This window comes from Leucopleurus acutus (assembly GCF_964270905.1).
Source record: "Leucopleurus acutus genome assembly, chromosome: 3".
NCBI classification, from domain to species: Eukaryota; Metazoa; Chordata; class Mammalia; order Artiodactyla; family Delphinidae; genus Leucopleurus; species Leucopleurus acutus.
Genome location: NC_139145.1, coordinates 48,730,212 through 48,747,915, shown reverse-complemented (window position 1 = coordinate 48,747,915; position 17,704 = coordinate 48,730,212). Strand labels below are relative to the sequence as shown.

Here is a 17,704-nt window from a genome sequence, read left to right as displayed (position 1 = left end):
ACTGAACCAACCTTACCCACAGGGAGAAGATACCAAAAACAACGGGAACTATGAACCTGCAGCCTGAGAAAAAGAGACATCAAACACAGTATTTAAGCAAAATGAGAAGACAGAGAAATACACAGCAGATGAAGGAGCAAGGTAAAAACCCACTGGACCAAACAAATGAAGAGGAAATACACAGTCTACCAGAAAAAGAATTTAGAGTAATGATAGTAAAGATGATCCAAAATCTTGAAAATAGAATGGAGAAAATACAAGACACATTTAACAAGGACCTAGAAGAGCTAAAGAGAAAAAACAATGATGAACAAGACAATACATGAAATTAAAAGTTCTCTAGAAGGAATCAATAGCAGAATAACTGAGGCAGAGGAACGGATAAGTGACCTGGAAGATAAAATAGGGGAAATAACTACCACAGAGCAGAATAAAGAAAAAAGAATAAAAAGAATTGAGGACAGTCTCAGAGACCTCTGGGACAACATTAAATGCACCAACATTAGAATTATAGGGGTCCCAGAAGAAGAAGAAAAAAAAAAGGGACTGAGAAAATATTTGAAGAGATTATAGTTGAAAACTTCCCTCATATGGGAAAGGAAATAGTCAATCAAGTCGAGGAAGTGCAGAGAGTCCCATAGAGGAGAAATCCAAGGAGAAACACTCCAAGACACATATTAATCAAACTATCCAAAATTAAATACAAAGAACAAATATTAAAAGCAGCAAGGGAAAAACAACAAATAACATACAAGGGGATCCCCAGAAGGTTAACAGCTGATCTTCCATCAGAATCTCTGCAAGCCAGAAGGGAGTGGCAGGACATATTTAAAGTGATGAAAGGGAAAACCTACAACCAAGATTACTCTACCCAGCAAGGATCTCATTCAGATTTGATGGAGAAATTAAAACCTTTACAGACAAGCAAAAGTTAAGAGAATTCAGCACCACCAAACCAGCTTTACAACAAATGCTAAAGGAACTTCTTTAGGAAGGAAACCCAAGAGAAGGAAAAGATCTACAATAATAAACCCAAAACAATTAAGAAAATGGGAACAGGAACATACATATCGATAACTACCTTAAACGTAAATGGATTAAATGCTCCAACCAAAAGACATAGACTACCTGAATGCATACAAAACCAAGATCCATATATATGCTGTCTACAAGAGACCCACTTCAGACCTAGGGACACATACAGACTGAAAGTGAGGGGATGGAAAAAGATACACCATGCAAATGGAAATCAAAAGAAAGCTGGAGTAGCAATTCTCATATCAGACAAAATAGGCTTTAAAATAAAGACTATTATAAGAGACAAAGAAGGACACTACATAATGATCAAGAGATCAATCCAAGAAAGATATAACAATTGTAAATATTTATGCACCCAACATAGGAGCACCTCAATACATAAGGCAAGTGCTAACAGCCATAAAAGGGGAAATCGACAGTAACACAATCATAGTAGGGGACTTTAACACCCCACTTTCACCAATGGACAGATTATCCAAAATGAAAATAAATAAGGAAACACAAGCTTTAAATGATACATTAAACAAGAAGGACTTAATATTTATAGGACATTCCATCCAAAAACAGCAGAATACACTTTCTTCTCAAGTGCTCATGGAACATTGTCCAGGATAGATCATATCTTGGGTCACAAATCAAGCCTTGGTAAATTTAAGAAAATTGAAATCGTATCAAGTATCTTTTCCGACCACAACGCTATGAGACTAGATGTCAATTACAGGAAAAAATCTGTAAAAAATACAAACACATGGAGGCTAAACAATACACTATTAAATAAGCAAGAGATCACCGATGAAATCAAAGGGGAAATCAAAAAATACCTAGAAACAAATGACAATGAAAACACAGTGACCCAAAACCTATGGGATGCAGCAAAAGCAGTTCTAAGAGGGAAATATATAGCAATAAAATCCTACCTCAAGAAACAAGAAACATCTCAAGTAAACAACCTAACCTTACACCTAAAGAAATTAGAGAAAGAAGAGCAAAAAAACCCCCAAAGTTAGCAGAAGGAGAGAAATCATAAAGATCAGATCAGAAATAAATGAAAAAGAAATGAAGGAAATGATAGCAAAGATCAATAAAACTAAAAGCTGGTTCTTTGAGAAGATAAACAAAATTGATAAACCATTAGCCAGACTCATCAATAAAAAAAGGGAGAAGACTCAAATCAACAGAATTAGAAATGAAAAAAGAGAAGTAAAAACTGACACTGCAGAAATACAGAGGATCATGAAAGATTACTACAGGCAACTATATGCCAATAAAATGGACAACCTGGAAGAAATGGACAAATTCTTAGAAAAGCACAACCTTCCAAGACTGAACCAGGAATAAATAGAAAATATGAACAGACCAATCACAAGCACTGAAATTGAAACTGTGATTAAAAATCTTCCAACAAACAAAAGCCCAGGACTAGATGGCTTCACAGGCAAATTCTATCAGACATTTAGAGAAGAGCTAACACCTATCCTTCTCAAATCTTCCAAAATATAGCAGAGGAAGGAACACTTCCAAACTCATTCTATGAGACTACCATCACCCTGATACCAAAACCAGACAAAGACGTCACAAAAAAATAAAACTACAGGCCAATATCACTGATGAACATATGCAAAAATCCTCAACAAAATACTAGTAAACAGAATCCAACAGCACATTAAGAGGACCATACACCACGGTTAAGTGGGGTTTATCCCAGGAATGCAAGGATTTTTCAATATACACAAATCAATCAATGTTATAAACCATATTAACAAATTGAAGGATAAAAATCATATGATCATCTCAATAGATGCAGAAAAAGCTTTTGACAATATTCAACACCAATTTATGATAAAAACCCTCCAGAAAGTAGGCCTAGAGGGAACTTACCTCAACATAATAAAGGCCATATATGACAAACGCACAGCCAACGTCGTTCTCAGTGGTGAAAAACTGAAACCATTTCCACTAAGATCAGGAAAAAGACAAGGTTGCCCACTCTCCCCACAATTATTCAACATAGTTTTGGAAGTTTTAGCCACAGCAATCAGAGATGAAAAAGAAATAAAAGGAATCCAAACTGGCAGAGGAGAAGTAAAACTGTCACTGTTTGCAGATGACATGATACTATACATAGAGAATCCTAAAGATGCTACCAGAAAACTACTATACAAGCAGCTCATGCAGCTCAATATCAGACAACAAAAAACCCAATCCAAAAATGGGCAGAAGACCTAAATAGACATTTCTGCAAAGATGATTTACAGATTGCCAACAAACACATGAAAGGATAATCAACATCACTAATCATTAGAGAAATTCAAATCAAAACTACAATGAGGTATCACCTCACACCAGTCAGAATGGCTATCATCAAAATATCTACAAACAATAACTGCTGGAGAGGGTGTGGAGAAAAGGGAACTGTCTTGCACTGTTGGTGGGAATGTAAATTGATACAGCCACTATGGAGAACAGTATGGAGGTTCCTTAAAAAACTAAAAATAGAACTACCATATGATCCAGCAATCCCACTACTGGGCATATACCCCGAGAAAACCATAATTCAAAGAGTCATGTACCGCAATGTTCATTGCAGCTGTGTTTACAATAGCCAGGACATGGAAGCAACCCAAGTGTCCATTGACAGATGAATGGATAAAGAAGATGTGGCACAAATATACAATGGAATATTAGCCATAAAAAGAAACTAAATTGAGTTATTTGTAGTGAGGTGGATGGACCTAGAGACTGTCATACAGAGTGAAGAAAGTCAGAAAGAGAAAAACAAAGACCGTATGCTAATACATATATATGGAATCTAAAGAAAAATAAATGGTTCTGGAGAACCTAAGGGCAGGACAGGAATAAAGACGCAGATGTGGAGAATGAACTTGAAGACAAAGGGAGGGGGAAGGGTAAGCTGGGATGAAGTGAGAGAGTGGCATGGACATATATACACTACCAAATGTAAAATAGATAGCTAGTGGGAAGCAGCTGCATAGCACAGGGAGATCAGCTCTGTGCTTTGTGTCCACCTAGAGAGGTGGGATAGGGAGGGTGGGAGGCAGACGGAAGAGGGAGGAGATATGGGGATGTATGTATACGTATAGCTTATTCACTTTGTCATACAGCAGAAACTAACACACCATTGTAAAACAGTTTAACTCCAATAAAGATGTTACAAAAAAAAAAAGACAGACTGTACCAAATGTGTCATCCTTTTGTATAAAACTGCACTATGTCATCAGTATCATTACTATTTTAAAAATGAACACAATTACTTGAGTGCTTGCTTTGTTTTAGGCCCTGTGCCAAAAGCTTTCCTTGAATCATTATGTAATTCTCACGGAGTACAGAGCAATGGGTAAGAGCTCGGGTGCTGGAGCAGGTTGGCCTAGCCCAGGCCCCACCATTTACTGCCTGTGCGGTCATAAGCAAATTACTGAATCCCCCCAAGCCTCAGTTTCTTCATCTATAGGATGAGGATGATGACAGTCACCAACTTACAAGGCTCTTTCGAGGACTAAATTCTACAACACAGGCAATAAGGTGTCTGGCACAACAAGGGCTCAGTACTTTCTTATGACCGCTCTAGAAGGATGAGTCCCATTTTCATAGATGAGTAAATCGAGATGTAGTGAGATTGAGGCTCTGGCCCAAAGGACCGAGTGCCTGAACAGGGATTCGAAAATGGGAGCTCAGCCATGCACATGTGCTGGTCACAGGAGCCTGACGTGAACAACTAGCTCTCTCCAGTACATTTCCCTATAGCATTTAATTTATTACAATAAGTATCTGTCATTTTTATTAAAAAAAAACCCATAAAGCTATTTTCAGAATTTAGAATAATATAGCAGGAAAGGAAAAATATAAAGAAGACTATCCATGAAAATCATGACCTCCAGGCTTATGATTTATTTGAGAGCTTTAAAAGCACAAAAGGACTGTGACTGTAGAAGAGAAACATTCTGCAGCCTGCGTCTCCTGCACACCACCCTGCTCTCTGAGCAGCTGACCTCCGTGAAGTTGCTGCTGCAGGGTTCTGCGTTGCAGGTGGACAGGTACACAAGGGTAGGGGTGGACAGTAGTGGTTACTGTGCCCCCTCATTCTTCTTTTCCTTTTGGGACACTCTGCCTCCTTCTCAACTGAGTCTATGTTGTTCTGGAAAGGCTGGCCCCTCTCCCTGGCAGCCTTGGGGATAGTCACATGACTCAGACCTGCCAATCAAGGTCTGAGGTGGGAATTTTACCGCTGTTGGAAAGAGATGCTCCCTTTCTGCTGGGCTGGCTTGGTGGCAGAATGAAAGCCTGGGCTGCTGGGGCCACCTTTGCCATTACTTGGGGGGATATTTGTGGTCTTCTCAACAAAAGCAGATCTGACAGCAGGAAGGAAAAGGATCCTGTTGATATACTCTGAACACCTGGATCTACCCAAGCCTGAGGTCAACCCTTGGACTCTTCCATTACATGAGCCAATAGAATTCTCTGTTTTGTTTAAAGAATAATAATAATAAAATTGCAACTTCCCACATTCCTGATCCCCCTTAACCTTTTTTTTTCTCTTTTAACCCAAAGCACTTATCACATTTGGACAAACTATAATTTTCTGGTTTATTGTCAGTCTCCCACCATAGGATGAAAGCTCCAGGAGGGGTTTTTGTCTTTTTCACTGATGAGACCCAAGCACCTGGAAGAGTGCCTGTTGCACAGTAGATGCTCCACAAATACTTGTTGAATGGATTAAATTCTAACCAGGTGCCAAAGTCTGCTTTCTCTTTGTCAAAATGGGAGATGGACACCTGTGATAGAGATGTTAAAATCAGGCAGGTACTCTGAGACTTTCTACAAGACAGAATCAGAAGGACTAAAAGACCCTTGAAAGGAAATTCATTCTCCTCCACGTGGATTCCACGTATCTTAATGTACCCCAGCCTTCCACCCATCTTGGAAAACACTGGTCTATTACTCAGCAAAAAATGATAAAAGCATCAACCAGGTCTAGGTGGCCTTACCCATCTCTCTTTCTATCTTCAGAGGCTCTCTGTCATCCCACAGAATGCCTGACCTCTGTTGTCCTTGGACATGTATTGCCAGGTGGGGTGGCTTTGGCTCTCATGGCTGGCAAGTCTCGTGTTCTACCTAAGAGTCACACCCAGTATCCCTGAAAACCATGCAGGGGTTTCTTTGCAGAAGTGACCCTTCTTGGCCACCCCGCATGCCGCCCCACCTCCCCAGCCTGGCATGCCCACAGGAAATCTCTCAGGCTGGCAGTGCCTTACCTTCAGGGAGAGACACACTGTCTTATTGCTGAACAGGAGGATGGCCTGTGACTGGAGTGTTTTCAGGTGGAAACGGATGTGCCCATTCTGAGCCTCTGGGAGACTGTACCGCCCGAAACTCTGACCGCTGAACCTCGCAGCAGTACCTGCGAAAGCAACCAGAGGCACTGTCACCTCCACACAAAGTGGTCCCCACAGAGCCCTGGAACTGACTTTGTCTCATTCAACCCTTGGGTGGCAAGCATTTGCTTCCATTTTACAGATGAAATTTACCGAGGCTGTGGGGTTACTTGTCCAGGGTCACACAGTTAGACAGGGGCCATCACCCTGCACACCCTCCTCTGGCCCCAGGGACCTTCGCCTTGGGTCCTGGCCTGGATCAGAAACTATGAACTCAAACCATTAAGAAAGCAAGAATCAAGCCAGAAAGGTCATCAGTCAAGTGTGCACAAGTCAAAACTTCTATCCTCCATATTTTCCATGTGATTTCTGCCATCACTTGGGGAAGAAGGAGGTTGAGTTGGAGAGGATTTTGCATATGTGTGTGATTTCAGGGGCACCACGAGGGCTTTTGCCTCAAGACATCTTCTTCATCATCAGGAGTGTAATCATTTGGGTAAGCACTTCCCACACGAAATGCTGCTGAGAAGTCGAGAGACTTCTGTGGTAAAGGAAGAAGGTAGTGATAAATTGTGTGGCCAAAACTTCCATATGCTCCATCCTCCGTAGCAATTGCTAATGCAGAATTGCACGGTGAGGAGTCTGAGACTTCACCTAAACTTGAGTTTTTCAAGCTTATGTGAACATGGGACCCTCTAGTGTGGACTTCATACCCTTAGCCCTTGGAAATAGCATTCTGTGGAAACTCCTTCGGGACATGCTGTGTTATATTAAGCCATGCCCACCCCAGATTTTTTTTTTTTTAAATCCACCCTCCTCAGAAGTGAGTTCAGTGTACAGGCTCCAGATTCCTAGGGAAGAGGATCGTTGAAGAGAGGGAACACAGGCCAAAAGGAGGAGAAAGAACCAGAAAGTGAGGCCCATGGGATTACAAGATGCTAAGATGCTGTCATACCGTACGTCTAAAACGCTCTGATGCTGGCAATTCCATTCTGGTAGGTCATTGTTGGATGGGATATTGCAGATGATCTAGATCAAGAATCCCCACACCTGGCTGAGTATCAGCATTAGCTGAAGAATCTTTTAGAATACAGAATGCTAGGCTCTACCCTTAGTGAGTAAGATTCTGTAGTTCTGGTGGCACTTGGGTATCTGTATTTTAAAAATCTCCCCATGATGGGTGTAGCAACTGGAAGAGAGCCCAAGGGAGGTTTCTGAGATGCTGATCGTGTTCTGGTCCTTGATCTAGGTGATTACCTTGATCTGGGCTCGTTACAGCGGTGTATTTGATTTGTGAACACTTGTTGAGCTGTACACTTACGATACATGGATCTTTCTGTATGTCCTGTTTCACTAAAATGTTCAAACAAACAAACAGAAACCAAACTTCTTTCCAAGTGGTTCTGGTGTTAGGTGAGCCAGTATTTCTCAAAGTGCAGCCCTTGGCCCACCTGCTTCAGAAATGTTTGAGGTGCTGGCTAAAAAGGCCAATTCCAGGCGTCACCCAAGACCTCCTAAGTAAAAAACTCCGCAGGTGACAGCCAGGAGCAGGTCACTTTATAAACATGCTCCCCAGGTGATTTTGCATAACCTTGAATTTTAGAACCTCTGCTATCTGATGTCAGGGGGTCAGGAGAGAACCTTCAGCCATCACAGCTTTCCCTGCAGCCGACTCCAGGGTAAGAGACACAAGAAGGGAACACCTGCTGCCCCAGCCCACCCCATACCCCTAGAGTAGCTCACCTAGTGTAAATCCAGAGGGCCCTGGAGAAAGTCCACAAATCTTCCCAGAATTTCCCTAATGCAAGCTGGATGGACCCGTAGGCCAGGCCAGGCAGGGGGCAAGGGGGCGGGGCTGATGTCATTCCCCTTTTGCAAATGCACCTGAGCTGATCCAGGGCATTGGTCCTAATGCCAGGGGCACTGGGGTAAGTCCTGTCAGAACACCAAGTTCCTAAAGAGTTTGGCGAAGAGCTCAGGCTTTAGAGCGGGACACAGGTATTTGAATAACCAGCCTTTCACTGGAGGCTGTACAGTTTCAAGCAAACCAATACAATCCCCATGCCTGTTTCAGCTGTAGATGGAGCTAATGATCCTGCTTCCTAAGGTGGTGGTGATGAGTTTAGGTAACATACACACAGAGACCGGCACATAGCAGAGTCCTTATAGCAACAACTACCACTGATGGTAGCCACCATGGTAGCCACCACTGATGGGGTGCTTAGTATGAGACAGCTTAGGGGTTAAAATGCTTTCATATCCATTAAGTAATTTACTCCCCAAACCAACTCAAGGAGGCAGATGATACTATCTTCATTATTTCAAAGATGAGGAAAAAGCTCAGAGGGTTTTAGTAATCCACCCAAAGTTACACAGCTCGTAAATGACAGAGCTGGGGTTTGAACCTGAGCTGCTTAGTCTAAACGTTGAGGTTAAAACTATCAGGCTATAGTAATAATAGTAGTAGCGCTAGTAACTTGGGTTAATTGACCACCTTCTGTAGGTCAGGCACTTTTCTAAGCAAGCACTTGATATTTAATTCTCATTTAATCCCTACAACAGTGCAAAGGCACAGAGAGGTTAAATAATTTTCTTAAGGTCACCTGGCTAGCTAGTGGCATAGCTGGGATTTGAACCCAAGCAACTTGATGCCAGAGTCTATGCTTTCAGCTGTGATGCTGAACTGCCTCTTGAATTCTTACCATTATTTTCAAAGTTCCAAAAAGTGACCAGAACTAGGGTGCTATTCCATGACTAGATTTTTTTTGTGAGGCCGCACCTGTCTTGTGGTGGTCCCTGGTCTTTAACCCTGTTAAAATGTCCCTCTGACTACCCCAGAGAGCCCCCTGCTGGGATCTCCATCCCTGGAGTCGGTCTGGCTGGGCCATCAGCACTGCTTGTCCTGGGGAAGTCCCATTCCTCACCGTTACAGGAGCAGTTCCTCTCCAGGTGGTGCCGTGGGGTCAGGATGCTGAGCCTGGCTGTGCTGTACGTGGGCCCAACCCTGGGGTCCAGGTGCACGGTCTCTTGGCAGATTTGTCCCTGGCAGGCTGGCCCCTGGCAGGGCACCACAGCCATGGCTGACCTCATCTGAATTCCCACCGAGTGTTCCATCTCCTTGGCTGAGTGAGTGATGTTGGATGCCAGCTCCTGGAGCTTGGAGAAGGTCCCCGAATGCCCCTCAAAGACCAGGAGCACGTCCACCCCAGCCATGGCCTCTGCAGGCTGCAGGCTGGCCAGGTGGATGTTGGCTCGTTTGATGTCCAGCCTGTTGCTGAGGAACCTCTGCAGGTTCCTCCAGTGGTCACTCACCAGCTCCTCCGGGGTGAGCTGGTGGAAGCCCATCAACACGGTCTGCTGCAGAGCCTCCCGCCCCACATGCCACACGTGGACATGGACCCCGGCAGTGGTGGAGAAGGTCCCATCGCTGACCATGACGTTGAACGTGTAGCGGCCCCGAGGCAGCCCCTGGGCAGCGATGATCTTGCCATCAGATGTGCCCACTGTGAAGCGCCTGCCCAGGCTCTCCTCTCCTGCCAGGCTGTAGGTCAGCGTGTCCTGTGGGTCTCGGTCTGTGGCGTGGATTTTGCCCACCATGCCGCCCTGGAACTCCTCCTCCCCGATGGTGATGAAGATCTCCAGTGGGAGGGCGGAGGGTGGGTAGTGGCTCTGCTCCCTGATGTGGACGCTGACCGACGTGGAAGATGAGAGGGGCGGGGTGCCACTGTCTGACACCTGTGGGCGAAGCGGGCACCGAATTACCATAGGACCGGGGCTGTCGGGGCCTCCCCGGGGAGCCACGTCCCTCTGCTCCAGGGCAGGCTCAGCGTGTTGTCGCATTTGAAAGGGAAAATCGTAACTCCAAAAGCGCTGAGCGCTCTGTGGAGGGAGTTACATCCCACATCACTGGTGTGGGTGGTAAAACTTAACTCCACCTTCCATCTGACACTTCTCTGAGCCCGTCCTAAGCCTCTCCAGCCACACGCGGCCTCCTACCTCTTGAGCTTCTCTCATTCTGTCTCTTTCCTTAGGAGGGTCATCAAAGGTCTCCTAGTGATTCTAGGGTACACCCTTCATGGCCCCTGTCAGCCTAAGGAGGTTCTCCTACACCTCTTTACTGTGTGACTGGGGTTGGGGTTGGGGTGGGCGTGTCTTCTTCAGCTCAGCCAACAAATATTTATTGAGTGCCTTGTATGGGCCAGGCCGTCTGCTATGATCAGAAGAAAAGAGAGGTGAGGAGAAGAGGTGACAGACAGGGAACAGCAAGCGTCAGGCCCTCTGGTGGGAAAGAATGCTCAACACAGCAGGAAGGGACCACTGCTGCTGGAGGAGCGGGCAGGGCTGAGGGCCAGAGGTGAGCAGAGAGGGAAGCCCAGGCTGTCGCCAATGGGCTAAGGAGCACGAGGTTGGATTTAAGGCAGGCCCGAAAAGCCACTGCAGGTTTGAAGCAACGTGACCTCACTTAAGCAAGGAAAGATTGTAAATTAGAAATGCCTTTCCCTTGCACATTTCACCAGACATCTCTGCAATTTTCTGTCTGGACTTAGCAAGGAGGAAGCTTTCCTTCCTCTCCTCAGTAATGTTATCACTTTCTCAGCTGTCAGCAGGGTCTTCACGGTTTTCCCTACGGTAATATCTTGTTCATGTGGATCCGCTTTGAGTGCAGGAGAAAGGTGCAATATTACACCTACTGCTGGGAATTGTGCATAACACTGATGAGATATAAATAGCAACAGTAATAATTAATATTACTGCTAAGAATAATATATAACTAATACTAACTGAGTACAAACTGTGTGCCAGTCACTTTTGAATGCTTTAAATGCATGATCATAGTTTATCTTTCTTACGAGGTAAGTACCCTGAAGTGTCCTATTTTACAAAAGATATAACTGAGTCTCAGAGAGGTCAAGTGACATGCCCAAGGTCATACAGCAGGTAAGGCCAGAGCAGAATCTGAACTTCTTCTTGTGTTCATAGCCTGTTTCTTTGCTGGCCTATAGTGCCTCCCAGTGAACGGAAGCAGAAATACAGGACAAATGCAAGAGAGAGTGATGATGCCAATAGTTGCTGAGTGATTGTCTGGGCCAGTATACCGAGGTCAGGAAGCTGTTGCCTCCCTAGATATTCACACCCATGTCCTTGGCTTTGAGGACCCTCTACATTAGCCCACGCCTGTCCTCTGAGCTGCAGACTCCCATTCCCAGCTGCCTGTTGGACACCTCTACTTAGATATTTTATGGACACCTGAAAGGTAACACATGCTAAGCAGAGCCCTCATTTTACCCCATAAACCTGTCCCTCCCCCACCCCAAGTCTTTCCAGTCTCATAAGTGGCCCTACCATCCAGACTTTACTGGAGCCAGGAACCTGGGAGTGGTCATGATTCTTCTCTTTTCTCTCTCTCTTCGTATCCAATCCACCACCGACTCCCATTTATTTCCAAGCAAAACCTGTCGCAGATATGTCCATTTGTTCATCTTCACCATCACCTCAAGGTCTCATCACCACTACCTCCAGCTTAGATGAGTTCTCATTGGTCTCCCTCAACCACTCCTGCCCCCTTCAACTGACTTTCTCTAGAGCTTCAAAAACAAGCCTCCTGAGACAGAAGAAGGGTCACTTCTCTCTTTGAAACCCTTCAATCACTTCTAATTGCACTTTGATTAGAATCTAAAAGTATTATCAAGGCTTATCATTAGGATGACTCTACTTCCTGGTTAGCCCAGGACAGTCTTGATTTTCACCTTTGGGAATCACTTATCACCAATTCACTATTTTTAATGCCTCTGTCACTCTCAAGAACATCACAGTTTGGGCCTCAAATAACACGGTCATCCAAGCTATGAGACCCAAATTTTATTCAACTTCATTTTTCAACTTCATTTTTCAACAAAGTTGAACTTTATTCAACTTCATTTTATTCAACTTCATCCAAGCTATGAGACCCGAATTTTATTCAACTTCATTCCCACCAATGCTCACCATGCGCTGACCACGTGGCAACACCTCAGGTCACTTCAAGCTCTTTCCCACCCTGGCACTTGGTCTCATCTTGCTCTTCCTGCCTGTGATGCTCTCCTTCCCACTTTCCACATGGGCAGCTCCTCAGATCTCAGCTCAAATGCCCCCTCCTCACAAGGACAGCCACCCTCTGAAAGTGTCTCTCTTGTGCCTTATGAGCCTCCTGTCACTTTCTTCATCTGTTTATTGCTTATCTCCATAATTAGAATCAAAAGCCCATGGGGATGAGGATCATCCCCTTCTTTCCCCTGCTATATTACTAGCAGGTAGCATGCCATACGATAAGTACTCATAAATGTTAAGTATATGATAGGTACTCATAAACGTTTGTTGAATGATGATAAGTACTCATAAACGTTTGTTGAATGATGAATGGCTGGCTGGCTGGTTGGCTGGCTGAATGGATGACTACATCATTGTGAGCCCAGAGAAGTTCACAGAGTAGTAGGATCCACTAGATTTGAGATTTAGGAAAGGGATTTGGGGGAATGAAATGAGGGAGAAATGTTTGATCACCATCTTGGCCACTTTTCCTTGGGCAGTTCTCATACAGCCCGTATAATATCACTATAATCCTCTCCATGTATGTATATGTTCTCTCATTTGACCCCTGCACTGAAACTGTGGGTAATCATGGATTAGTGGATCCATGGATTAGTCAAATTCATTTCACCTGCCTTCACTAAACAAGGTCATTTAAAGACTTGCACCTGCACATATCCTAAACAATATGATGTTTTCCAGAGTTATCTTCCAGGACTTGGAGTCAACCATGACTAGTTGGAGTTGAGCTGGTTAAGACTGGGTAGGACCGCCGACCCTTTAACTGGGCATGCCCAAGGGTCTGCTTGGTGACCTTGACGTCAGAGGGCAGAAAACCCTCAGATAGTGCTAACTGCCTCCATTTTTGAACGTGCAGAGACCTGTAGCTTAGTTACACCTGCAGCAGAACTATGATTACTGCACCTTTTTCCTGTCACCTTTCCCCATGCTCCCCATGCGTCAGACTGCCCTGCTCCTTTATTTTTCATTCCATAAATGCCCCAAGCCCCTTGCCTTTTGGGAGGTGGTTCTGAGACTTGTTCTCCTATCTCCTTGCTTGGCTGCCTTGCTAATAAATCCTCTCTTTACTGCAGACTTCGGCATCTCAGCATTTCAGTTTGCTGCGCGGTTGGACAAACTGAACCTGGTTCGATAACAGCACCAATTCTCTGAGGTAGGTCTTTAAAAAGACTTGAGGTTCAGAGAGCTGTCCTGGCCAAACTCAAGGAGTTAGAGCCAGGGTGCGGGAGTTTTTGTTCTGTCTGGGAGCAGGGAAGGAATTAAGAGCTTGGAGTCAGAATGCTTGGGTTTGAAGCAGCCCAGCTCTACCACTTATTAGTAGCATTACTTTCAGCCAGTAACTTAACCTCTGGGTACCTCAGTTACCACATTTGGAAACTGGGGGTAATAACCGTACTCACTGTAAAGCATGTTGTGGGGATTTAATGCAGTGATGCCCGTGAAGCACTTAGGCCAGTGCCTGGCACAAAGGAAGAGTTCTGTATATTGTTTTTTTTAATAAGAGAAGCACTGGTGGTACTTTAGTCAGCACATTTTCTGTCCCCATGGTCACCACCAGTGGCCCAGCACAGCTCTCACCTCGATCTGAAGCTGATACCATTCCTGGACTCTCTTGCTCAGGCCTGCAGTGGTCACCAGCCATCCGTCCGGGGTCACTCGGAAGGCAGAGCCATCGTTCCCCTTGGTGATTTGGAATGAGTAGGGGGGACCATTCTCTGGGGAGTCTGGGTCACTCAGGATCAGTTGCAGGACTTTGCTGCCGATGGGGGAGTTTTCCTGAGACCAAGAGAGACAGGAAATCAAAGAGCAAAATGAGTCCCAGTCCTTTCTTTCACATCTTTCCGGGTCCCCTTCTCTGGGATGAGTCCTCAGCACTGACTGCTCCCAGCTCATGTCTGCATCTTGAGATGTCATTCATTCATTCTGCCCATCTGTGAATTAGTTGTTGACTTTTGAACTTCCTGAGGGCAGTGCTGGTTTTTAGAAACAAAGCCCATTGGGGCTGGAAGGGTCTTTAGAGTCCCTTTATCCTATAGAGGTGACTTGCCGAAGTCACATAGCTGATGACTCATGTATATAAATTAGTGGCTGGGGTCCATGTGGGAATTTTGTGATTCATAGGGTCCATTGAAAACCTATAAATGGTTTTCTGATTAGAGGACCAATGAGAAAATTCAAAGATGATTAGGAATTAACAGAAAAAAATGGATCCCCTGGATATTGTTCCAGTCATTGTTCTATAACACGGGAATTCAGTATGCTGTAACACAGTGGTTGTTAACTCTCTTTTTTAGCATCAAAACCTTATCTACAAACAGTATCTTATGAGCAGAAACTGGTAATTGCCTATCCAACAGGCATTCTTTCCTTCCTTTCTTACAAAACCCGACTTTTGTTCAGGCGTTGGGTGGCAATATCCTCAGCAAAGATATACCCCTCCTAAGAGGAGATGGACTATGATTGGTTTAAGTCAGTTACAATAATCTGAGTCCCTGTGCCAGTTTTTGGATTTAAGGACGATCATGTAATCCATTTCTGATCATTGGAGGAGTCTACCAGGTGGGGGTTCTGAAAAGTCTTCTTCTTTGATAAAAACAGATTCTGCAAAAGAAGTCCCCATCTGTTTGCCTTTGAAGATGGTTTAGCAAGGATGTGATGCTGGAGCTGCAGCAGCCATTTTGTTACCATGAGGGAGAAGGTACAGGAATTTTGAAGAAGGTAACCCAAAGTTGTGATATCAGTTTCCTGCTGAAATAACCAATTCTGGAATAGAATTTCCCACGAGCAGACCTTTTGTTATGTGAAATAATAAGGCCTTATTATTTAATAAGCTTTTAGTCAGGTGATCTGTTATTTGCAGCCAAAGCATCCTAACTCATACTCATGATACAAAACAGGTGAAAGTGGGGTGACGCTGGTTGATGCATAGTGGGACACAGAACTCTGTCCTCTTACCTACTTCCTCACCTCCCTCACCCCTTGTGGTCACAGTTCCCCACGGAATCTTAAGACTCTCTCCAAATCCCATTCACAAACCATTAGTATGGTGGAAATAGCTTGGGATCTGGAAGATCTTCTGGGTTCAAATCCCAAATTTGCCACATTTTGACTGTGGCACATTTCTATACCTCCATTTAAAAAAAATCTATAAAATGGGTACTGTCTACTTCCATATGGCTGTGTGAGTCCCCCATGAGATCATGGATGTGGACGTGCCTAGCACAGTGCCTGATAATTTTTAATTGTGTAATCCATAATCCCCTTCAGCAGACCGTGTTGCCATTAGGGATATCAATGCAAGGTCACAGTCACTGTTTGGGGGGACTGGTATCAGTGGTGAGTGCCCTCCACTAGGAGGGATATGAAGGGAAGATGGATTCAGGATGCTTTGGGAAGCTTGAGCATACCTGGATGGAAGTGCTGTAGTTGAGCTGGAAGAATCTTGGTGGGTTGTCGTTGACATCAGCCACTTGGATAGCGATGTCTGTGTCCTCATGCAGTGGGGGCTTCCCACTGTCTGTGGCTCGGAGCCTCAGGGAGTAGCTAGAAATCTACAGCAAGATGCCCAGGGGAGAGTTAGCAACAAGACCACTCAGTTCTGCCCCCTGATTCATGACTAATGTTTTTAGAAAAATAAGATGGAGACACTCCCCTATGCCTGCCCTCATCACTCTCCCATAGCCTTTTAGGGCTCAGGTTCTAGAGTCAGGCAGAAGTAGGTTTGACTTCCAGTTTAACCATTTACTAGATGTGAGACCTTGAGAAAGTGACTAAGCTTATGTGAGGACGGTATTAGGACCTACCTCCTAGGATTACTTTAAGGACCAAATGGCGTAAGGACCAAATGGCGTAATGTATGTACATCACTTAGCAAAGTTCCTGGCACAGAGCAGGTGCTCAATAAGTGATAACTTGTAATGATCTAATGATCCCTGGTTAATAGTGAGAAGCTGGCCTGAGCTCTTTCAGGAAGGTTAAAGTTTACTCAGCCCCTCTCCTGCTGAGGTCAGGGGGACCCACAGAGAAAAGGAGTGGGAGACCCTGAGGGCAGGTCTGGAGAAGTGTCAGGGTGGGGTGTTGAACACAGTTCACCCTCTGGACCTGCAGCAGGGCTGTATTCAGCTCTGATGAGCTCAGATTGGGCCCCTCCCACATGATTTACCTGTTCCCAATCCAGGGCCTTGGCCACCTGTAGCTCCCCTTTCTTGGGGTGGATAGCAAAGTGCCCAAGCTCGTTCCCTCCTATGAGGCTGTAGGTGATGGCACTATTTAGGGGTCCATCTTCGTCAGTTGCTGACACCTGCAATAGAGGCGGGTGACAGTTGTGATTGGGAAGGCAAGAAGGAACAGAAAGGAATCTTGGCCCCTGGGAGTATAGGGGGCACAGATATGTCCCTGCCCCATAGACTGCCCTTGGGCTGGCAATCCCTGGACCATAGTCGTCCTTGCCAAGGGAATCTCCTCATACATCCTAGTATGGATGTCAGCGTGCATGGTTCATTCATTTATCTATCCATTCATTCATTCATTCACTCATTCACTCATAACTGACAGGGTGCTAGGGTCCTGTGCTAGGAGTTGAGGAATGTGCCAAAATGAATAAGCCCTCAGGAAGCTTAATGTCTAATTTTATGGACAAGTCTAATTTGGGGCAAAGTATGATCAACTTTATGGTGATAAATTTCACCTGGGGAGATTAGAAGAGGATTCATGAAGCCCTGAAGGCTTCTGGGAGTGGAGCCAGCATTCCAGGCAGAAGAAGCACTATGAGCCCAGAGGTATGAAAGTACAGAGGATGTTTGGGGAATGGTACTTCTTCCTGTGTGGTTGGAGCATAGGGTGCATATCAGGGGGTGGAAGGAGACGAGAACCTTGAATGTGGACATACGGAGTTTGGTTTCACTCCATGAAGTGGGGAGCAATTACATGTTTAAATGCAAAGAGGTGTTGTTTGGTGTCCCCTCTCTTCCTCCCCTCCCACACTGACACTCAGTGTCCCTCTGGCCATCCCCTTGGGCCTCTCTTATGCCCCATTCTTTCAGTACCTGATCTAGATCTTATCAAACGTGGCTCTGAGAAATTTTATCATGAGAGAGTTTGGTTGAGCGGCTACAAGTCAGAGTCAAGTCTAGTGTATTAATTGATAAAATAATCCATGTTCATAGATGACTGGGGGAGGGAGAGATAAG

General features: G+C 44.8%; 1 protein-coding gene across 1 annotated transcript in view; it reads right to left on the bottom strand.

Annotated features, from left to right (window-relative positions):
* The window catches only part of FAT2 (FAT atypical cadherin 2), a gene marked incomplete at both ends in the record, with an annotated part of 66,863 nt that overhangs the window by 11,557 nt on the left and 37,602 nt on the right, over window positions 1-17,704 (bottom strand). The window contains 5 exons of the mRNA XM_082837488.1: window positions 6,309-6,454; window positions 9,353-10,163; window positions 14,094-14,291; window positions 15,923-16,066; window positions 16,678-16,815. Of these exons, the coding sequence (XP_082693614.1) occupies window positions 6,309-6,454; window positions 9,353-10,163; window positions 14,094-14,291; window positions 15,923-16,066; window positions 16,678-16,815 (1,437 nt within the window). The remainder of the gene's footprint in view (window positions 1-6,308; window positions 6,455-9,352; window positions 10,164-14,093; window positions 14,292-15,922; window positions 16,067-16,677; window positions 16,816-17,704) is intronic.